The sequence below is a fragment of the Heptranchias perlo genome, chromosome 28 (assembly GCF_035084215.1).
Source record: "Heptranchias perlo isolate sHepPer1 chromosome 28, sHepPer1.hap1, whole genome shotgun sequence".
Lineage (NCBI taxonomy): Eukaryota > Metazoa > Chordata > Chondrichthyes > Hexanchiformes > Hexanchidae > Heptranchias > Heptranchias perlo.
In genome coordinates, this window is record NC_090352.1 from 2,440,652 (window position 1) to 2,464,754 (window position 24,103).

Genomic DNA, 24,103 nt, shown 5'->3' on the forward strand with positions numbered 1-24,103 from the left:
GGAGGACATAAAAACCTGCAAGGGATATAGACAGGCTGGGTGAGTGGGCGGAGATTTGGCAGATGCAATATAATATTGAAAATGTGAGGTTATGCACTTTGGCAGGAAAAATCAGAGAGCAAGTTATTTTCTTAATGGCGAGAGACTGGAAAGTACTGCAGTACAAAGGGATCTGGGGGTCCTAGTGCAAGAAAATCAAAAAGTTGGTATGCAGGTGCAGCAGGTGATCAAGAAAGCCAACGGAATGTTGGCTTTTATTGCTAGGGGGATAGAATATAAAAACAAGGAGGTATTGCTGCAGTTATATAAGGTATTGGTGAGACCGCACCTGGAATACTGCATACAGTTTTGGTCTCCATACTTAAGAAAAGACATACTTGCTCTCGAGGCAGTACAAAGAAGGTTCACTCGGTTAATCCCGGGGATGAGGGGGCGGACATATGAGGAGAGGTTGAGTAGATTGGGACTCTACTCATTGGAGTCAGAAGAATGAGAGGCGATCTTATTGAAACATATAAGATTGTGAAGGGTCTTGATCGGGTGGATGCAGTAAGGATGTTCCCAAAGATGGGTGAAACTAGAACTAGGGGGCATAATCTTAGAATAAGGGGCTGCTCTTTCAAAACTGAGATGAGGAGAAACTTCTTCACTCAGAGGGTGGTAGGTCTGTGGAATTTGCTGCCCCAGGAAGCTGTGGAAGCTACATCATTAGATAAATTTAAAACAGAAATAGACAGTTTCCTAGAAGTAAAGGGAATTAGGGGTTATGGGGAGCGGGCAGGAAATTGGACATGAAGCTGAGTTCGGATCGGTCAATGCCCTGTGGGTGGCGGAGAGGGCCCAGGGGCTATGTGGCCGGGTCCTGCTCCGACTTCTTGTGTTCTTTAGATTTGTGGTTGGGATCAGATCAGCCATGATCTTATTGAATGGCGGAGCAGGCTCGAGGGGCCGATTGGCCTACTCCTGCTCCAATTTCTTATGTTCTTATGTTCTTATGATATTATTCTACGTTAAATAGTAAGACGAGGAAAAGGAGATGTAGATTCAAACTACTAAAGATATATTTAGGATTGATGTCAGGACATTCTCCTTTACACAGAGTGAGTAATGTGTAGAATGGGCTTCCAGATAGAGAATTGGAGGCAAAACCTCGGAATCTTTTAAGAAACAAGTGAATCCTGTACTGGGAGGACTGCGGGATCTTTCTGGATCTAAAAAGAGGTGGGCCGAATAGCCTTCCTCGTTCATTTCTATCTTGCGATCTTGCAAAGAATTTGGACAACAAGGGGCTGATTTTCATCCCCAATTGCAGGCAGAAATGAGGCAGTAGCTGGTTGAAAATCGTGGCACAGTATTTACCATCTGAAACAGGCGAGAGTCTACTTAAATATATAAATTGGGGTCTTAAGCCATAGGTAGGACCCCAGAGCAATTGTGTTGTTCCATCAAGTGAAATTCCCAGTGGAATTGAGCGTTAAGTGACTGACTCAACGGTCATTAAAAGGACTGCTGCAGACCACAAGAAAAATACAAAAACAAATAGCCGTGTCAATAACTTTCATGGGCCCAGGAGAAGAATTCAGGCTCCTCCTGAATCCACAGAAAATGTTCCCACCCACTGACAGCCCCTCCCTCGTCCCGTTGGATTGTTTCCCCCCCCCCTTTAATTATTCACCTCTGGCTCAGCTCCATGGAGCAACTGCCGGATTTCCTTTTCTCTCCCGATTAGCGAGCTGACGATCAGTGCTCCTTCAGCACTGGCAGCTCACCAAAATTATTATAATGAGACCTGACCATGAAAACGTGTTAGACTGTGCACCTATTTCATCGGGTGGATGGAGGGATCACATCACAGTGGAATTACAGACATGAGAATGTACCCCAAGGACTCTAAGGATCTCAAAATTATTCATTCTGTTGTACTCAAAGAACAAATCGATGGACCTGTGAAAGTTATACTGCTGCTGTTTTATTCTTGCTCTGTATAATTTTCTTCCCACAATAAATGTGAATTTGTATTTTAGCCTGACACATTCTGTCGGTGCGCTATGTTCTGCTAATTCAAAAAGATCAGGAGGGTAGCATCCGATATTATTTCCAGTGCATCTTCCAATAATAAAAGGATTTATTGCTTGAAGTCAATGGAAATGAAAAATCGGGCCAGATGTAAAACAAGCTGCTGATTCGCTATCACCCGTTTTACACTATCAAACAAAGTCAAAATTATCCCATAACGTCATGATTCAGTTTATAGGAAGTGCAAATTTTCTCATGGAAGGGGATTTTTGTGGTGAGCACAAATAAAGAACATATTGGGAAAGCAGCCTGAATTCTAATATATAGAATGCCAGGTATAATCCATAAAACTCTGACTACATAGGAGGTCAAAGAAAAATCAGGCGGGTTCTATAACGGGCAGCTGATCCGCTACTGCCGATTTTGTGTCCCACCGAAGTTGAATTTTCCTCCCATATAATCTGCAGCTGCCCCTGACATGCTGACTGGCGGGTCGATGTATTGAGCGGATAACATTCCGCTGGGATTACTGGAGACTCAGCACGGACCAGATGGGCCAAATGGCCTCCTTCCGTGCTGCAACCTTTCTACGATTCTGTGATTAGCGACTGGGGTGTTCTATACTCACGGGTGAGGAACTGGCAGGACCACATCATCAGAGCGGACCTGGAAGAAGTTCAGAATCCACTGGCAGCGGGAGATCTTGGTGGGCTGGTTGACCAAGGAATGGAAGTAGTCAGAAAGTGTACTCTGCCTGTTCTCAGTGGACTTGTGACCTTCCAACCATCTGGGAGCTGTGAAGGAAACATACACATGTTACAGCTTTACCCCGCACCTGTATGGGTTTAACCGAAATACAAGGGCTGATTCCCTGATCGGTTCTTCCTGCAGTGGAGTGGAGTTTGCAGGGAGCACTGGTCGGGAAATTGTAGGGAATGGTGGCCGGGAAATCTCGGGGAATGCCGGCCGGGAAATCGGGGAAAGCACTGGACAGGAAATTTGGAAGAGCGCACGTCCGGAAATTGGGGAGAGTACTGGGCAGGAAATTGGGGAGAGCACTACATGATGATAATATTAATATTGAAGAAAAATTTACACGTTATACTACAGAGACGAGTATTATGATCCAGTGTGTTGTTATTAAGTGATACATTTCTTCTAATAATATCACATTTTAATTTCTACTGTCCCATTCTGGTCTACCATCATCATTTTGTACAACATTCCCTTCTGAAGTTGCTAAGTGAAACTTGGTCAGTATAAAACCAGTGAGAAGAAACAATAATTCAGTGGCAACGTCCTAAATGGGAAAACAGTATATATAAATAAAATGAATAATAGAATCTGTTAGCTTTTATCTCATTGGGACTAAAATACAAAGGGTTGGAAGTTATGCTACAGTTATATAAAGCTCTGGTTACACCGCATCTGGAGACTGCATTCAGTTCTGGGCGGATATATTGGCCTTGGAGGGGGTGCAGCGCAGATTCACCAGAATGATAACGGGGCTAAAAGTGCTAAATTATGAGGACAGGTTGTATAGACTGGGCTTGTGTTCCCTTGAGTACTGAAGATTAAGTTGTGATATAATTGAGGTGTTTAAGATGATTAAAGGATTTGATAGGAAACATAGGAACAGGAGTAGGCCATTCAGCCCCTCGTGCCTGCTCCGCCATTTGATAAGATCATTGCTGATCTGTGATCTAACTCCATATACCTGCCTTTGGCCCATATCCCTTAATACCTTTGGTTGCCAAAAAGCTATCTATCTCACATTTAAATTTAGCAATTGAGCTAGTATCAATTGCCGTTTGCGGAAGAGAGTTCCAAACTTCTACCACCCTTTGTGTGTAGAAATGTTTTCTAATCTCACTCCTGAAAGGTCTGGCTCTAATTTTTAGACTGTGCCCCCTACTCCTAAAATCCCCAACCAGCGGAAATAGTTTCTCTCCTTCCACCCTATCTGTTCCCCTTAATATCTTATAAACTTCAATCAGATCACCCCTTAACATTTGAAACTCTAGAGAATACAACCCCAATTTGTGTAATCTCTCCTCGTAATTTAACCCTTGAAGTCCGGTTATCATTCTAGTAAACCTACGCTGCACTCCCTCCAAGGCCAATATGTCCTTCCGAAGGTGCGGTGCCCAGAACTGCTCACAGTACTCCAGGTGCGGTCTAACCAGGATTTTGTATAGCTGCAGCATAACTTCTGCCCCCTTGTACTCTAGTCCTCTAGTTATAAAGGCCAGCATTCCATTTGCCTTCTTGATTATTTTCTGCACCTGTTCATGACACTTCAATGATCTATGTACCTGAACCCCGAAGTCCCTTTGGACATCCACTGTTTTTAACTTTTTACCATTTAGAAAGTACCCTGTTCTATCCTTTTTTGATCCAAAGTGGATGACCTCACATTTGTCTACATTGAATTCCATTTGCCACAGTTTTGCCCATTCACCACAGTTTTGCCCATTCACCTAATCTATCAATATCCCTTTGTAATTTTATGTTTTCATCTACACTGCTTACAATGCCACCAATCTTTGTGTCATCGGCAAACTTAGATATGAGATATGAGATGAGATCTTAGATATGAAATAGGATAGACAGACTGAAACTATTTCCTCTGGTGAGGGGAGTCCAGAACAAGGGGGGGGCATAATCTTAAAATTAGAGCTAGGCCGTTCAAGGGTGATGTCAGGAAGCACTTCTTCACACAAAGGGTTGTGGAAATCTGGAACTCTCTCCCCCAAAAAGTTGTTGAGGCTATGGGTCAATTGAAAATTGCAAAACTGAGATTGATAGATTTTTGTTAGGTAAGGGTATTAAGGGTTACAGAACCAAGGTGGGTAGATGGAGTTAAGATACAGATCAGCCATGATCCAATTGAATGACAGAGCAGGCTCAAGGGGCTGAATGGTCTACTCCTGTTCCTATGTTCTTATTTTCAATGATGGAATAGACTTTCATGCATGTTAATCATTAACCTTTAAATTGACATTCAGTGTTTTAACCCATGTCAGATTGTTGGTCTCTCACAAGATAAAGGAGTTTTTTTTACTAGGATTCAAGGGTAGTGCAAGCAGACCAGCAGACCAAGCAGTCCAGCAGACCAAGCAGACCAGCAGACCAGTAGACCAAGCAGACCAGCAGACCAAGCAGACCAAGCAGACCAGCAGACCAGCGGACCAGCAGACCAAGCAGACCAGCAGACCAGCGGACCAAGCAGACCAAGCAGACCAGCAGACCAAGCAGACCAGCGGACCAAGCAGACCAGTAGACCAAGCAGTCCAGCAGACCAAGCAAACCAGCAGACTGGGAGAGCTATAAAAATAACAAAGGGATACAAAAAAAGTAATAAGAGGTGCAAAAAAGGATTATGAACAATAAGTTGCGAGGGATATCAAAGCTAACAGCAAAAGTTTTTATAAATGTGGGCCCATTAAAGACGGATGCAGGTGAGATTATATTGGATAATAAGGCAATGGCAGACTTGTTAAATGAGTACTTTGTATCAGTTTTCAAAAGAGAAAGAGGACAAAATACCAGTGGTTCAAAGGAACCTAAAAATAAATCAATGGGAGGAACTTAATAGATTTAATAAAAGTTAAAAAATGGTAATGGAGAAAATAATGGGACTTAAGATAGATAAATCTCCAGGACTGATGATTTCCACCCCAGGGTATTAAAAGGAACAGGTAATTGCATGTGTGTTTATCATCATTTTCCAAAGCTCTCTAAATTTGGCAATTGTGCCTTTGGATTAGAAAATTGCAAATGCCACTCCATTGTTGAAGACAGGAGAGTGGAAGAAATCAGGAAACTACGGGCCTATCAGTTTAACATCAGTTGTGAGGAAGTTACTGGAATCTATCATCAAAGACAGAGTAGCATTTGAACAAGTATGAGCTGATCAAAGAGGGACAGCATGGATGTGTGAAGGGTAGATCATGTCCGACTAATCTAGTTGAATTTTTGAGGAGGTCACTAACATGGTGGTCAGGGGAATGTCTATGGACTTTCAGAAGGCATTAGGTAAAGTTCCTCACAAGAGGTGATTAGCAAAAACTAGTGCATGGAATTGAGATATGCTTGTGACATGAGTTGGTAACTGGTTGGGAGGTAAAAGCCCGAGAGTAGGGATAAAGGGATCATTCTCTGATTGACGGACGTCCCCAGGGATCAATACTGGGCCTCATCTTTTCACCATATATGTTAATCACTAGGATGAAGGAATTGAGAGTTGTATGTTGAAGTTGCAGATGATACTGTGTTAGGACGATCAGTGAGTTGTGTAGATAGGAGTGGGAAGTTACAAAGGAGTGTAGACAGATTAAATGAGTTGGCAAAACTGTGGCAGATGGAGTTAAATGTGGGGAAGTGAGAGGTCATCCACGTTGGATCCAAGAAAGACAAATAGGATTTTTTTTAATGGCAAGAGACTAGGAACTGTGGAGGAGCAAAAGGATTTGGGTGCCCAGGTGCACAAACCACTATAAGCTAGTGTACATGTAGAAAAAGTGATCAAAAAGGCTAACTGAATGCTGCCCTTTATCTCAAGGGGGCTGGAATATATAGTCGTTAAACCCATTAGTCAGACCCATCTGGGTACTGCATTAATACCGGGGCTTAAAGGGATTAATTTGCGACGACAGGTTGCATAACCTTGATTTGTATTCCCTTTTGTTTAGAAGATTGAGAGGTGATCTAATTGAGGTCTTTAAAGTGATAAATTATTCGATAGAGTAGATAAAAGAAGCTATTTCCTCTGGTGGGAGAGTCCAGAACATGGGGGGGGGGGGGGTAATCTTAAAATTAGAGCTAGGCCGTTCAGGAGTGAAATCAGGAAGCACTTTTTCACACAAAGGGTAGTGGAAATCTGGAACTCTCCCCCAAAAAGCTGTGGGTGCTGGGGGTCAATTGAAATTTTCAAGACTCAGATCGCTTAATTTTTAGTAGGTTAGAGTATCAAAGGATATGGAGCAAAGGTGGGAAAGTGGAGTTGAGGTACAGATCAGTCATTAGGGGCTGAATGACCTACTCCTGTTCCCATATGCTGGAAATCTGAAACAAAAACAGAATATGCTGGAATCACTCAGCAAGTCAGGCACAGCATCTGCTGTGACAAGTTGATGTTTGGAACGGGTTGGTGCTTGAGAAGAGGACCCCCTATCAGTACATGGTCGGCCCGATGGTCTGCTCCTCTAGTGCCCACTGGCCTTTCTCTGCCACTGGAGCCGGCTCCGCTGTGCCAGGTTTTCAGGCTCTCACTCTCCAATTTAGCTAAACTGCTGCAACTATTCACCCATTCTCTGGGTCTCATATATGTTTTTACTTCTCTTATTTTTCTCATCACACCTCCCTTTGTCTTAAGCTATTATCAGTTAACTATCCCCTGTTCTCCACCAATTACTTGACAATCATCTTTCTCTTTTCTTATGTCTATGTCTTTTTTTTCTCCCCCTCCCCTTTCTCTCTGTTCCTCTTTTTTTAATTCATTCATGGGATGTAGGCATCACTGGCAAGGCCAGCATTTATTGCCCATCTCTATTTTCCCTTGAGACGGTGGTGATGAGCCGCCTTCTTGAACTGTTGCAGTCCGTGTGGTGAAGGTTCTCCCGCAGTGCTGTCAGAAACATATAAACGTAGAAAATAGGAGCAGGAGTAGGCCATTCGGCCCTTCGAGCCTGCTCCGCCATTCAATATGATCATGGCTGATCCTCTATCTCAATACCATATTCCCGCTCTCTCCCCATACCCCTTGATGCCTTTTGTGTTTAGAAATTTATCTATCTCCTTCTTAAATATATTCAGTGACTTGGTCTCCACAGCCTTCTGTGGTAGAGAATTCCACAGGTTCACCACCCTCTGAGTGAAGAAATTTCTCCTCATCTCAGTTCTAAATGTTCTACCCCGTATCCTGAGACTGTGACCCCTCGTTCTAGACCTCCCAGCCAGGGGAAACATCCTCCCTGCATCCAGTCTGTCTAGCCCTGTCAGAATTTTATATGTTTAAATGAGATCCCCTCTCATTCTTCTAAATTCTAGAGAATACAGACCTAGTCGACCCAATCTCTCCTCATATGACAGTCCTGCCATCCCAGGAATCAGTCTGGTGAACCTTCGCTGCACTCCCTCTATGGCAAGTATATCCTTTCTTAGGTAAGGTGACCAAAACTACACAGGGAGTGAATGTTTAAGGTGGTGGATGGGGTGCCAATCAAGCGGGCTGCTTTGTCCTGGATACTGTCGAGCTTCTGGAGTGTTGTTGGAGCTGCACTCATCCAGGCAAGTGGAGAGTATTCCATCACACTCCTGACTTGTGCCTTGTAGATGGTGGAAAGGCTTTGGGGAGTCAGGAGGTGAGTCACTCGCCGCAGAATACCCAGCCTCTGACCTGCTCTTGTAGCCACAGTATTTATATGGCTGGTCCAGTTCAGTTTCTGGTCAATGGTGACCCCCAGGATGTTGATGGTGGGGGATTCGGCGATGGTAATGCCGTTGAATGTCAAGGGGAGGTGGTTAGACTCTCTCTTGTTGGAGATGGTCATTGCCTGGCACTTGACTGGCGAGAACGTTCCTTGTAAGCTGTTCATCTGTAATATTTCCTAGTTCTGATGAAAGGCAATGTGCCTATGATATCAGCTTGTCCCTTCTCTCCGCAGATGCTGTGCCTGACTTGCTGGCTGTTTCCAGCATTCTCTGGTGTTGTTGAAGGTCGTCAGGATCAGCTGGAAAGTGGGGCTGGAATCTATCGCAGCCAACTTGGGCAAGACTTCAGGTTGTCGGAACAAGTCAATCAGACGTTACTTTTTTCACAAGTTCAGGCAGAAAGATTCCAAGATGAGTTGATGGTTTTTGAGAGTATTTTTTTTAATGTGCTCAAAGGAACTTTCTGGGATATGCTTAGCTCTTGTGTTATGAGATGATTTATTTTTTTCAAGACTGGTTGTAGCTATCTTTCTTGAGCTAGGGACAACTTGGTGTGAAGGCATTAGATGGTTTTATTTGGGCATTCCTGTCACCGCACTCACGGAATAGTCAGGATTTGGAAATAAAACAGGCAGTGAGGTTGGAATTGAGATGAGTTTACTGCAGAGGATCACAGTGAATTGAGATACCTGGTTGCAGTGCCTGATTATCTATATATTGTTAAAAGTCTCGCATATGGCACACACTCCAGTCTACAAAACTTATTCCCCGTCTCAGGCTTTTGGGTAATACTTTCGAGAAAAGGCAAAAGCTGGGAGCTTTGTGATGGGGAAGGAAGGAGAGTTAGCTAGCATTAGCTAAGAAGGAGTAAAAAGGAGCTTTTCCTTATTTTAGGTTAAAAATCTATTTGCAAAATATGAAAGTGCTTAAAATTAACCAGACTGCTTAATTTGTAATGTAAAAGTTCAAAGTTTTTGAGGGAGCATGTCTCAGGACTCGCACTGCCAATATTAAGCTTTCCAAACTTCCCCTCCAGGTCTTCACTTATATATTCTTCCTCCAATATAAGTGCAGGAATGTTGAGTAGACCTTCCCTTTAAGGTACAAAGCTCATGTCGTTTCTTGTTTCAGAGATGAGGGTTGTTCTTAAGTTGTTAGGTTTTTGGGGGCTCTGTCAGGTTTTTTTAAGTTAGGAAGGGCCATCCAGCAAGGGGCCTGTGGGCCAAATCCAACCCATGAGCTCTTTTTGTTTCAGCTCCTGAAGCCCATGTTTCATTTTTGCATGAAGCACAAAACCAATTTCACCTTCAGCTGAGCTCCTCCAGGTAAATCCCTCGTTCTATGGCAGTGTTGGTGAGAATGCAGCAAAGCAGGGCTTGTACTGCAGGTCATCCCGAGCCCTGTCCAGGCAACAGAAACACTGCGCGCGCAACCGAAACCCAGAAGTCCCATCCCAATTAACATAGGCGGGCGGATTGTTAAAGGGGCAATGTACCTCATTGCGATAGTTGAGGTATTTAATTTTTTGTGGATTATAAAAGGTAGAATGGATTTAACCTTACCCACATGGGTTTCCCATCGCTTCTGATTCTCATCACGTGAGAGGAGGTGAGAAGGGCCGGATCCATGAGGTGAGTGTCTTTATTGCACTGCTTGTGGGCCTGGAGGAGCAGCAGTGCTTCATCCAGGCCCGATCCCCAATGGTAGACCCCTCCAATGGCCGAGACCCCCCATGCCCAACCCCCCTTCCTCCAATGTCTCCAAACACCCCCCCCAACCGCAATGTCTCCGATGCTCCCCCACTCTGCAATGTCTCTGACTCCCCCCAATGTCTCCAGCCTTCTTCGACCTCCGACTGTTCTCCCGACCCGATCACTTTCCACCACGATCTTCTTCAACACCCCCCTCCCCACCATGTCGTCCACGGTCCACGATCACTCCCTCCCTCCCTCCCTCCCTCCCTCCTCTCTGATTCATGGTTCCTTTCCCTCCTGACCAGCCTGTCAATCTGGCTGCCTGGAACACGGAGAACCCGGAAGATCAAATAATTACCTCCAATCGAGTCGTGATCGCAGATTGCAATGCACTCACTTGACTTTCGAGTTCCCCGCACAAACATCTACCCACCACTGGGTTCCTGGCTCTGAGTGAAAATCATGCCCCATAAGCCAAGGCAGAGGGGGGCATCCTTGATCTGACAGGCATCGGCTCTCCACTGTGGAGGGGTCATCAAAGAGCAGAAGTACAGAACACTGCTGTCAAATGAAGGCATCATGAACACTGCCTGGAGATTTCGCCTTGTTTGATTGATATGGTCACAAGTTGCACACTGATGGAGTAGCAGCCCTTACGATTCATGCAAGGGGCCTTTCTTTCTTTCACACTGTGTCCCTAAGGAATATAAGCCTTTGAAGGGACTGCCCCTCTATAAGGTTAAGAAAAGTCCTCCAGTGCTGATAGATTCATCTAAGATGGTGATATTGGGTACATGCCCTCTTCCTTCAATGATGCCTCACCTTCCTGGCATCCAAAAGTGTTTCCTGTTCCTCCTCTTCCTCCAAATGAGGAAGGTAGGTTGGAATCCTCTACCCTGCTGAGGGAAGGTTGACCATACACTCCCCCCATCCCCCAAAAAACGATTCAACATTAATGGACCTCTCGTACTACAATCAATTTATCAGTAACAATGGGAGCGAGCAAAACCCTCCAGTATTTACACTACTTTACACCTGCCCCTTTCAATGGGATTGCCAATTAAATTTAATGTTAACATCCACTTTATATGAGGGCAGGCAGCAGCTGACCTGTGACAAGCAAAAAAGGAAAATCCTCTCATTAGATCTCTATTATCATCTAATTCATATAGGACTGGCTCTTCCTGGCACATTAAGTCATGCCCCTAGTGGAACAAGACTGGTAGCTGGCAGGCAGTGCCAACACATGGGGGGATCTGGTATAATGAGTGCCCACTCACTGATCCTTATGATCCACTTGAAAGGCGATCATAAGGTCAAGTTGGAAAATTGAGGACACCTGAAGATTGTGTCTCACTCTACGTTTCAAGTCCCTGAGTATATTTCTTGTTCTATCTGTGCTCGGGCCTCTGGTAGGCCAAGGATCTCTGGAACTCGAGCTTAGTGTTGTTTAAAATGTTAAAGTACAAGCCCTGTAGGTAATAATGATCTCCAACTAAATCTTGTAACCGGCAGCAAATCATCCCACAGCTTGAATTCCTCTCAGCCAGAGTCACGTTTCCTGTATTACACCCCTGGATAATGTCCAATTCACACACCAATACCTCAGCTTCAAGCAAATTAGGAGCAACGTGATCTGTCATTCCAGCTTTAAATGACACTGCCTGAATTAAACTGGTAAAACGTTTGGTTTTGTCAAACACAGATGTAAAGACATAATCTGTGTCAATGTAAACCACCACTTGTACTGCTTTCATGTGACAAAGAAAGTCAATGAAAGGTCTCCTTCTCCCTGCTGTTCTTTGATGATCTCATTCTGGGAAGGGTGTACAGATAGACGGGGAGAGGCTTATAATCCGAAAATCCATTTTTGATTCTTCCTCTTCCCTCCTCTCCCCCCAAGACCCTTAAACAGAGACAACTTATGAAGCAATCTGTTTCACAAGGAGCTGTAATTTAAGATAATAATACCGATCTACGACCTACCTGGTAAACGTGGGAGAGTTCTGATTTTGGAATCTATTTCTCCAGCTTCAATGGGAAACATCTCCTTCAGCATTTTCTGATGAAAGAGAAAAAAATAAAAATTAAATTGTTAAATGGAAAACAACAACTTGCATTTATATAGTGCCTTTAACACAGCTAAAACATCCCAAGGTGCTTCACAGGGACATACGGAAATAAAATGGACATTGAGCCAAAGAAGGAGATATTAGGAGACATGACCTTGGTCACAGAGGTGGGTCTTAAAGAGGGTGTTACGGGAGGAGAGGGGAGTGGAGAGGCAGAGATGTTTAGAGAGGGAATTCGAGAGTGTGGGGCCTAGGTGACTGAGGCATGGTCAAAAAGGGGGGAGAGGGTTGCAAAAGACCTTAACAAACATCTACATTTTGAAGCTGGTCTGGTGATGTGATGATCTCAGTCGGGTCTTTGGACAAGCAGCAACATCAACTCAAGTGGTACCATTGGTACCAGACCTATGGTTGGCAACCAGTCTGTTGTTTAGCCTCTTGATCAAGGAACAATATTCAGGGAGGGGAGGGAGGTTCCTAAGAGAGGGGCAAGAAATGGAGCGGGATATTTTGTAAAAAGCTAAACTGCAGGTTCTTTGATAAAACTCCATAGACACAGGTACGAAAAATGAACGACATCCAATTGGAAATCCAATTACAAATAATAACTGGTTGATCCAAACTGATGGATCTCATTCCCAACAATGGGAAGTGGGGCTCGGATACACCATCACCTGACAGGGAAAGAGCAGCCATCTCAGCCCTGCATGATCATTCCACTGGAGTCTGAGATAAATCTCATGGACTGACTCTGAAATGGTTCACAGTCTCTGCAAAAATTGAAATAAAATGGCTCTCCGAGTTGTGCCTCACTCAGGCTCCAGTTTGTGTTCAGCAAAGGATCAAACACTTTGATCTGATGCAACTCATGCTGTGATTGCTCACATACCATGTCTACCTTTGTCTCCTCACTGACAAGTTAGCTCCGTCTCGTAATGGACATCGCAGCCCCTTTACTAATGGTACATCATTTCAAAGTCCCTGAAACTGGAGAAATCCGCAGGGAGGCCTCCACAGAATTAATGCCATTTATCACAACATCTGTAGCTTTGGTGATTTCTGCCTTTGGCCCCACCAGTGCTGTCCCAGTGATTTCACCATTGACGCCGCACATCACTTTCACACACTGCGTTTATTATTTTCATGTTTATCTATTTTATCAAATTGAAAGAACCGAGTACCATTCATCCAACAGGAGGACAAACACTGCAGCAATGCAAATGTAAGGAATCTTACAACACCAGGTTATAGTCCAACAAATTTATTTTAAAATCACAAGCTTTCGGAGATGATCTCCTTCGTCAGATGAATGAATGAAAAGGTTCTCAAATCGCATATCTCTCTCTCTCTGCCATTTTGAGTTTCTTTCTGCCTGCCTGTGTAAAAGACACAATGTATATCGAGTGTACTGGGACGTGCTGTTCTCCGTGACTGGCCTGTTTGAATAACAACGACACCTTTTAATTGGTGTGATGCTGTCCCAACATCGTATAAGATATGCGATTTGAGAACCTTTTCATTCATTCATCTGACGAAGGGGATAATCTCCGAAAGCTTGTGATTTTAAAATAAATTTGTTGGACTATAACCTGGTGTTGTAAGATTCCTTACATTTGTCCACCCCAGTCCATCACCGGCATCTCCACATTGCAGCAATGCAAACAGGGATCACTAGAATCCTTGTACAGAATCCATGAAAAGACTTGGAACACATCTAGCAAAGATGGTGCTACAGGTTCAGGAGGCAATGGGTGATTAACTGCATCCCTCCCTCTTAATGTGAGCTTGAATTAAGGAGTGGGGTGCCCTCATTTTTCAATATTGTGTATCTCCCCCCCGCCAGCCACCCACCCCAATGAAAGATGCAGATTCATGCTGGGATTTGGCTCCATGGGTTCTGGCCACCCCTGGTACCTCAGCCAATTGGTCTCACTTCTTCCGTGAGTGTTAGTGAGTGTTGATAGTCTGTGTGGTCGTGTGGGGAGGTAAGGGTATCAAGGGACATGAGGCAAAGGTGGGAAAATGGAGTTCAGGTGCAGGTCAGCCATGATCTGCATGAGGAGCAGGCTCGAGGGGCTGAATGGACTAATCATGTTCCTATATTCCTATGGGACAGAGCATCAGAGTCAAGCCTGATGCTGTCCTCATGTGATTCCAGCAGATGGAAGTCTCTGAATAACAAACAGAGTGAGAACGCTGGCTGATTTCCCTCTGTCTATCTCAGGGGCAATGAAGCCAATTTTTAAAAATTCATTCCCAGGATGTGGGCATCACTGGAAATGCCAGCATTTATTGCCCATCCCTTGAAGAAGGCCCATCACCACCTTCTCTTGAACCGTTGCAGTCAGTGTAGTAAAGGTGCCCTCACAGTGCTGTTAGGTGGGAAGTACCAGGACTGTGACCCAACGACGATGAAATAACGGCCGATATATGTCCAAGTTGGGATGGTGTGTGACTCCAAGGGGAACTTGGAGGTGGTGTTGTTCCCATGCACCTGTGCCCTTGTCCTTCTAGGTGGTGGAGGTTATGGGTTTGGGAGGTGCTGCCAAAGAAGCCTCGGCGAGTTGCTGCAGTTCATCCTGTAGATAGAACACACTGCAGCCACTGTGCACCAGTGGTGGAGGAAGTGGGTGTTTAAGGCGGTGGATCCGATCAAGCGGGCTGCTTTGTCCTCGATGTTGTCGAGCTTCTTAAGTGTTGTTGCAGCTGCACCAATCCAGGCAAGTGGAGAGTATTCCATCACACTCCTGACTTGTGCCTTGTAGATGGTGGAAAGACTTTGGGGAGTCAGGAGGTGAGTCACTCGCCGCAGAATACCCAGCCTCTGACATGCTCTTGTAGCCACAGTATTTATATGGCTGGTCCAGTTGAGCTCCTGGTCAATGGTGACCCCCAGGATGTTGATGTTGGGGGATTCGGCGATGGTAATGCCGTTTGAATGTCAAGGGGAGGTGGTTAGACTCTCTCTTGTTGGAGATGGTCATTGCCTGGCACTTGTCTGGCGCAAATGTTACTTGCCACTTAGCAGCCCAAGCCTAGATTTTGTCCAGGTCTTGCTGCATGCAGGCTCGGACTGCTTCATTATCTGAGGGGTTGCGAATGGAACTGAACACTGTGCAGTCATCAGCAAACATCCCCATTTCTGACCTTATGGTGGAGGGAAGGTCATTGATGAAGCAGCTGAAGATGGTTGGGCCTAGGACACTGCCCTGAGGAACTCCTGCAGCAATGATTGGTTTCCAACAACCACTACCATCTTCCTTTGTGCTAGGTATGACTCCAGCCACTGGAGAGTTTTCCCCCTGGTCCCCACTGACCAGTATTAGGGGGGCTCCTCGGTGCCACACTCGGTCAAACGCTGCCTGGATGTCAAGGGCAGTCACTCTCACTGTAGTGCCCAGACTGCTGAGCTGTGTGAAATCTGCTAACCCAGCCCTGGATAGTGAGTTTGTAATCTCGGCTCGATTGTTGGACACATGGGCTAGACATTTCCCCAGAGGAGTGAGCACAGAAAGGCAATCGGAGGGTGGGTCTATGGTGGGAATCAAATGGGCCAATTCACAGTGAAAGACGATCAAAGTAAAGCTCCCTTTTTTCCTCTGGATTATTAAATTACCTTTTTTTCAAAAAATGTGAAAGATATTTTATATTTGCCTGTCGCCCAATTCTTTCACTGCTCCCCCACCCATGAACTAAACTCAGGGTGACGGCAGCAATCAACTGTCCATAGATGTATTTAAGAGGAAGCTCGATAATACATGAGGGAGAAAGGAATAGAAGGATATGCTGATAGGAACATAGGAACAGGAGTAGGCCATTCAGCCCCTCGTGCCTGCTCCGCCATTTGATAAGATCATGGCTGATCTGTGATCTAACTCCATATACCTGCCTTTGGCCCATATCCCTTAATACCTTTGGTTGCCAAAAAGCTATCTATCTCAGATTTAAATTTAGCAATTGAGCTAGTATCAATTGCCGTTTGCGGAAGAGAGTTCCAAACTTCTACCACCCTTTGTGTGTAGAAATGTTTTCTAATCTCACTCCTGAAAGGTCTGCCTCTAATTTTTAGACTGTGCCCCCTACTCCTAAAATCCCCAACCAGCGGAAATAGTTTCTCTCTATCCACCCTATCTGTTCCCCATAATATCTTATAAACTTCAATCAGATCACCCCTTAACCTTCGAAACTCTAGAGAATACAACCCCTGAGGGTGAGATGAAGTAGGGAGGGAGGGAGGAGGCTCGTGTGGAGCATAAACACCGGCATGGACCTGTTGGGCTGAATGGCCTGTTTCTGTGCTGTACATTCTACAGAATTCTATGTATCCTCATGGGCCTCTGCTTAAACTGCTCTGTAACCAGCCACTAGGTGGTGAACGAGATTAGCTCAAGGTGATTCATTCTCTGTTTTTCCATCTCACTGCGGGAAGCTGACCAGAAAGTTCATTTCCTTTGTCTCAGGATTTCAAGCTTGCACTGCTTTTATCGAGAGGTGAGTGAAAGTGTTGGAGTCTTGCCCAACAGACTCTGCAATCCCCACAGAAAGGAAAGCGATAGCTTTGTTAATGGCAGCATCGTGGCAGTTTCTCCCCTTCCTTTCCTGTAGGTGCTGACTCCTACTGGGCTCACAGCTCAGCACAGCCCTCTGGTACTTTACCCTAGTGGACAATTTTCATGTGAGTCTAGACAGCGAGTGTCAGCAGGGAATTGAAGTGTAACAGAGACAATTGATACTCTCCTCAGACACAGCCACACACACAAGCACACAATTTACTGGACGGTAATCAGCAGCGGGAACTCGGGCTGATTTTCCCCATCACTATTTTGGGATACTAGGGACAGTTGCAGTATCCATACTGACGTTGCGGCCAAGATCAATTAACTCAGCACAGGACCAGGGACAGACCTGGTTCAGTCAAGATCAGAAAACCGTACAGATGATTTTCTCGAATCCCAGGTATGTCCAATCCCTGGTCAGGATATTTGAGTCAGGCTCGATGTTGTAATGTCCAATTCAGATATTGATTACAACTCTGGTTTACTTAAAATCTCCAGATCTGTGACATTTGCAACTATATTATGCTGTGGGGCTGTTCCAGAGTGCTGGCCTTAACACACAAGTGACAAAAAACATAACATTTCGAATTGTTAGTGATCTGTTCTCAATCAAACTGGTTTAAGTCAGAATTAAGTCCAGCAAATCATCTGTTTTAATTGGTCTCTAATTGAACGGATGCACACTAGAGACAGCTCGAATGAGAAAGGTCATGAGACAAGACCTCATTCTCTAACAGCCCAATGAAAAGTCCCACCTTCTAAAAATGACCATTTAAAAGTTTTAGGACTTTTCTGAAAACTTAATGTTGAGATTGTTGACTCTGGTCACTTTGAAAATGACAATCTGTTTTGAACCAGTGCCTCAGTGGAGTCAGATATTCCTGCTGTCGGCTAAGATTAGCCCACATTACAATATCAAATCATCCAGGTACAAATGGATCCACTTCATCCCATTAAAAACGCCAAGAAATGCTTCATCCCCTTGAATAATATATCATTCTCAAATGCATTATGACAGTAAACCACTTAAAATCTTCTTGGAGACTTGAGTTAGCAATGACAGGTCCATTTGTGACAGTGCATTGAGTTGTTTTAATGTTTTTCCTCAGTAGATGAAAAAAATCTGCACAAAGATTTTGCAGTGGTTCCTCACAATCCAATGGAAACAATGCTACCATCATAAATGCAGGCTCCGTAATGCTCGCTAACAACTGAAGTCATATTAGCTTTCTTCATAGTTCCCAATATGAGTACCTGCTCCTTTAACTGATTACAGTTAGAGCGATTGATGCATTAACACTCTTTTCAACACGGTTTTCGGTGCTGAACGACGGCACTGCGGGGGAGTGCAGTCCAGAGCAAATCCATAGCACCATGTGGCAAAGGACTGCACAGGGGGACATAGTGAATTGTAGTTGTTATAAAGGATTCGACAGTCAGAGGGATAGACAGGCGATTCTGTAACCACAGATGTGAGTCCGGGATGTTATGTTGCCTCCCTGGTGCCAGGGTAAAGGAAGTCACGGAACAGGTGCAGAACATTCTCCGGGGGGGGGGGGAGGAACAGCCAGAAGTCATGGTCCATGTGGGAACCAATGACATAGGAAGGAAAAGGGTTGAGGTCCCACAGGCAGAGTTTCAGGTGCTGGGGAGGAGACTAAAGAGCAGGACCTTAAAAGTAGTAACCTCTGGATTACTCCCAGTGCCATGCACTAGTGAGTATAGGAACAGCAAGACAAAGCAGGTTAATGCATGGCTGGAGAAACGGTGCAGGAGGGAGAGTTTCAAATTCCTGGGGCATTGGGACCAGTTCTGGGGCAGGAGGGACCTGGATAAGATGGACAGGTTTCACTTCAACTGGGCTGGGACCAATGTCCTCGCGGGGAGGTTAACCAGTGGGTTTAAACTAATTTGGCAGAGGGAAGGGAACGAAGAGAGGAGAAACAGGGTGTATAGAGGATTGGGAGAGTCAAACAGCTTTCGACCTGAAACGTTAACTCTGTTTCTCTCTCCACAGATGCTGCCTGACTTGCTGAGCTTCTCCAGCATTTTCTGTTTTTATTTCAGATTTCCAGCTTCCTTAGTATTTTTCTTTTGATTTAGAATAAAGAGTTGTCCAGAAAGAGGAGACATCAGACCAGGGGGAAACGCAAAGCCGACTAAGGCGGGTTTGGAGTGCAATTTGCGTGATAAATAAGATTGGTGAGCTGCAGGCACAAATTGCCACATGGGGTTATGATATAGTAGCAATAATGGAAATCTAGCTCAAACAAAAGGCAGGAATGGGAATGTAATATTTCTGGTCACAATGTATTCTGGAGGAATAGAGAAGGAAAAAAAGGAGGTGGGGTGGGGTGGGGGTCGGGGGGTGGGGGTCGGGGGGGCGGGGGCAGGGGAGGGCGGGTGGCAGTATTGATCAAAGACACTGTTACAGCCCTGGTAAGAGATGATGTGCTTGAGGATTCAAAGACAGAATCTATTTGGCTGGAGTTAAGGAGTAGAACAGGAGTTATTACACTGCTGGGTGTATACTACAGAATAGTGCAGAAGAGAGAGCGGGGCAAATTTCAGAAAGATGCAAGAACTATAGAGTAGTGATAATGGGAGACTTAAATTATAGAATCATAGAATGATACAGCAAAGAAGGAGGCCATTCAGCCCATCATGCCTGTGCCAGCTCTTTGAAAAAGCTACCCATCAGCCCCATTTTCCTGCTCTTTCCCCACAGCCCTGCAATGTTTTTCCCCTCAAGTATTTATCCAATTCCCTTTTGAAAGTTATTATTGAATCTGCTTCCACCACCCTTTCAAGCAGTGAATTCCAGATCATAACAACTTGCTGCGTAAATTTTTTCCCCCCTCATGTCATCTCTGACCCTTTTGCCAATTACCTTAAATCTGTGTCCTCTGGTCACTGACCCTTCTGCCACTGGAAACAGTTTCTCCTTATTTACTCTATCAAAACCAGTCATGATTTTGAACACCTCTATCAAATCTTCCCTTAACCTTCTCTGTTCTGAGAACAACCCCAGCTTCTTCAGTATCTCCACATAACTGAAGTCTCTCATCCCCAGTATCACTCTAGTAAATCTCTTCTGCGCCCTCTCTAAGGCATTGACATCCTTCCTAAAGTGTGGTGCCCAGAATTGAACACAATAATCCAGCTGAGGCCTAACCAGTGTTTTATAAAGGTTTAGCATAACTGCCTTGCTTTTGTACTCTATGCCTCTATTTATAAAGCCCAGGATCCAGTATGCTTTATCAACAGCTTTTGATAAAGTACCACATAATAGACTTGATAACAAAATTGAGGCCCATGGGATTAAAGGGACAGTGACAGCGCGGATACAAAATTGGCTAAAGGACAAAAAGCAGAGAGTAGTGGTGAACGGTTGTTTTTCAGACTGGAGGGAAGTTTACAGTGGTGTCCCCAGGGGCCAGTATTAGGACCATTGCTGTTTTTGATATATATTAATGACTTGGACTTGGGTATAGAGGGCATAATTTCAAAGTTTGTAGAAGACACAAAACTCGGAAATGTAATAAACAATGTGGTGGATAGTACAGACCTCAGGAGGACATAGATAGACTGGTGAAATGGGCAGACACATGGCAGATGAAATTTAACAGACAGAAGTGTGAAATAATTAATTTTGATGGGAAGAATGAGGAGAGGCAATATAAACTAAATGGTACAATTTTAAAGGGGGTGCAGGAACACAGAGACCTGGGGGTGCACATACACAAATCTTTGAAGATGGCAGGACAAGTTCAGAAGGCTGTTAAAAAGCATATGGGATTCTGGGCTTTATAAAAAGAGGCATAGAGTACAAAAATAAGGAAGTTATGCTAAACCTGTATAAAACACTGGTTCGACCCCAGCTGGAGGATTGTGTTCAATTCTGGGCTCCACACTTTAGGAAGGATGTCAAGGCCTTGGAGAGAGTTCAGAGGAGATTTACTAGAATGGTGCCAGGGATGAGTGACTTCAGTTATGTGGAGAGACTGGAGAAGCTGGGATTGTTCTCCTTCGAGCAGAGAAGGTGAAGGGGAGATTTAATAGAGGTGTTCAAAATTATGAGGGGTTATGATAGAGCATGTAGGGAGAAACTGTTCCCACTGGCAGGAGGGTCGGTAACCAGAGGTCATAGATTTAAATTAATTGGCAAAAGAATTAGAGGAGAAATGAGGGCTGTTAAGGTCTGGAATGCACCCCTGAAAGGGTGGCAGAAGCAGATTCCACAGGAACTTTCAAAAGGCAATTGCACAACAACAACAACAACAACAACTTGCATTCATAAAACGCCTTTAACGTAGTAAAACGTCCCAAGGCGCTTCACAGAAGCGATTATGAAACAAAATTTGACACCGAGCCACATAAGGAGATATTAAGACAGGTGACCACATGCTTGATCAAAGTTGTAGGTTTTAAGGAGCGTCTTAAAAGGAGAGAGAGGCGGGAGAGATTTAGGGAGGGAATTCCAGAGCTTAGGGCCTAGGCGTGCACTTGAAGAGGAACTCTTCTTATGCAGCATCAACGCAGCTCTGTGTTCATCTAGTGGTCAAGATGCCTGTAGCAAGGCAAGATGAACCCCTCCCCCCGCACTCCTCTATAGCACAGTGTGTGTCCATGAGATCAGTCCCAACAGTGACAGGGACACCCTCACCTTCTGAGAGAGGCAAATTGCAGGGTTATGGGGAAAAAGGTGGAGTGTGGGACAAAATTGGATTGCTCTTTCAAAGAGCCGGCACAGGTACGACAGATGAATGGCCTCCTTCTGTGCTGTAAGATTCTATGAATGAGCTGCTGGCCCATGGATTCATTGTTTGAATGAAGGAAACCTGTGTGATAGGTAAAGCTGGTGTTTTACATGTGGTGGGAGACAGCAAGTAGCTGACTGAGGAGATTAAATGGGGTTGGACAGAGTGGACTATACATGGCCTCTAGAAACAAAATCAAATTCTGAATCTCAGCTTTTGCCTCTCTCAGAAGGTGAGGGTGGGCTCATGGCTCCCTGTCACTGGTGGGACTGATCTCGTGGACACACACTGTGCTATAGAGGAGCACGAGGTGGGTGGGGGGAGGGATAAACTTACAGTTCATCTTGCCCTGCTACAGGCATCGAGACCACTAGATGAACACAGAGCTGCACTGATGCTGCATACGAAGAGTTCCGTAACCCTTCCCATCCCACCCCCCAAACCCAGCTGAAGGACCTAAATGGTCAAGAGCAGATCCTGCAGGAAAGCAGGAGGACAAATGGCCAAGAGAGCTGAAACACAAAACAATATGGGAACGATGGTCACCTGGAGCACAATTGCAACGACACCCACCCAGTGGCTTCAGCGAGAGGCCCGAGACATTTTCATGGTCAGGCCTCCCCTTTAAGGTCTGCTGGTTTGGCCACTCAACCCCTGGTACCAATAAGCAGAGCATGTGCTGATTTACAGAGGTTACAGAGATAGGGAGGGGCGGGGCCATGGAGGGATCTGAACACAAGAATTAGAATTTTAAAATCGAGGCGTGGCTGGACTGGGAGCCAATGTAGGTCAGCGAGCACAGGGGTGATGAGTGAACGGGATTAGGTGCAGGATCGAATAAGCAGCGTAGGATCCCAATTTAAATATTTTAATGAGGCTCTTGCTTGTTTCAGGTGGGACGCTGGCCATCCATTTCGAGGCCCGACTAAAAGCTCCATCAGGCAGGCCTTTGGCGGCTATATGGGTGGGCAATTTTTCTTCTTTGATTTTCACCTGCCGGGGCCCAGTTATCCAGCGTAAACGGGGCAGGCGGCAGTTCAAGGCAGACCCCCTCTATGAGTTTAATATTTTAGTACTCGAGGGAGAGTTGATCTGTTCTCAACAATTCACCAGTGAAGCTCAGCTAAGATCCATTTTATGTTGTCATTAGATTGTTCTAGCAATGTAAGAGTTGGTAACCCATAAACCCAGCAGCTCTAGCATTCTGACGCAGGAATCAGTTTATTTAATGTAGATCAGCCGGTTATGCTGCAGTTTCGATGGTTACGGTGCCACTTCATAACTTGATAATTAGCAAATTGATTCCGGCACAGTTTGAATGAGCTACTTACATGAAAATCATAGATTTCGGAAAACTTTCTGTAGATAACCTTTTCTGACAAGTCACTCCATTTCACCATTAGCATATAAACCTGTAAATAAAATACAACAGTCAGCTGCTGCACAGACGGACAGCTTCTAACAGTAAGCTCTGCTCACTCCCCAACACTGCATCCAAATGCTGTACTGACCCAACATTAAAGAACTGGTCACTTTGCAGACAATAAGCAGGTACAGTCCCCACCACACTTCATGGGTTAATCACGTTAACACCGACACTCCTGCTAGAAGCAGTGTGGACTGTATTTCTATACTTTACCATCTGGTGAACTATTCATTGAGCACACAGAGCGGGCTGTGTTTTAACAATGTTGTAGAGTTGGCACAGACACAATGGGTAAGTGATGACCTCCTGGGCTGTAAACCTCTCTGGTTCTACGCACTGATCCCCACAAAGTGTCCTTGGTTCAATGGACTTTGTACCCCATGTATGGAGAATGAGAGGTGCCTCCTCTGTGCAGCATTTTGAGAGTGAGATGAGCAGAATCCTGGTTACACTGCCCATTAGAGTGCAGTGGAGTCGAAGAGGACACAGCTTTGCATATGTGTACTCAAAAGATGCACAGAGTGCTACTTATCTCCAATTTATGTGCTGCAAACAATCGCCTGGAAATTCCTCAGGCCCCTCTTGGCTGGCAATGGTACAGTGGGGTTCAGTAGAGCCCTTGCACACCCCCTGAAGGTCAGAGACCCCCCCCCCACCAAAATCCTAAATAGGCTGAAGAAACAATTTTTTAAAAAAACTCTTCGGCTCCCAATGGAGCCACTCCAACCAGAGATGGTGATGGATCCCCCTTGGGGTCGATTACCTTGTTCTAGTGAAGGTTTGGGGCCCTCAAAAGGCCTTAAAGGTCTCAAGCTGCATGAGTTCCACTGAGGCTTTTTAAGGGCATATAAGGAATTTCCCTGGGAAGCCCAGGAAAGCCCCCTGACAAGGCCCCCTTGACATAGAGGAGGTGGACAGAAGATCCACCCAGGTCCCCTGACTGGAATTTAATGGTCCATCCTACTAGGGTTGCCAACCCTCCAGGATTGCCCTGGAGTCCCCAGGAGTTATTAATCTCCTGGACACTGCTGGGAGCAACCCCGGAGGAAAATCATGAGGGGCAATAAAAAATTGTGTTTTTGAAAAAAAAATTATTTGAACCCGTTTGTCTGTTAGTTATAAAAATATTGGAAATGAGGAAAAG

The 24,103-nt window shown here is 45.0% G+C and overlaps 2 protein-coding genes across 6 annotated transcripts in view; one reads left to right on the top strand and one right to left on the bottom strand.

Moving 5' to 3' along the window:
* The window catches only part of LOC137344773 (SH2B adapter protein 2-like), a 566,922-nt gene that overhangs the window by 357,540 nt on the left and 185,279 nt on the right, over nucleotides 1–24,103 (top strand). The gene's annotated exons all lie outside the window — the stretch shown is intronic.
* ncf1 (neutrophil cytosolic factor 1) overlaps nucleotides 1–24,103 on the bottom strand; it is an 80,254-nt gene that overhangs the window by 44,004 nt on the left and 12,147 nt on the right. Inside the window, exons 2-4 of the mRNA XM_068007913.1 lie at nucleotides 22,865–22,945; nucleotides 12,132–12,207; nucleotides 2,645–2,810 (exon numbers count right to left, since the gene is read on the bottom strand). Of these exons, the coding sequence (XP_067864014.1) occupies nucleotides 2,645–2,810; nucleotides 12,132–12,207; nucleotides 22,865–22,945 (323 nt within the window). The remainder of the gene's footprint in view (nucleotides 1–2,644; nucleotides 2,811–12,131; nucleotides 12,208–22,864; nucleotides 22,946–24,103) is intronic.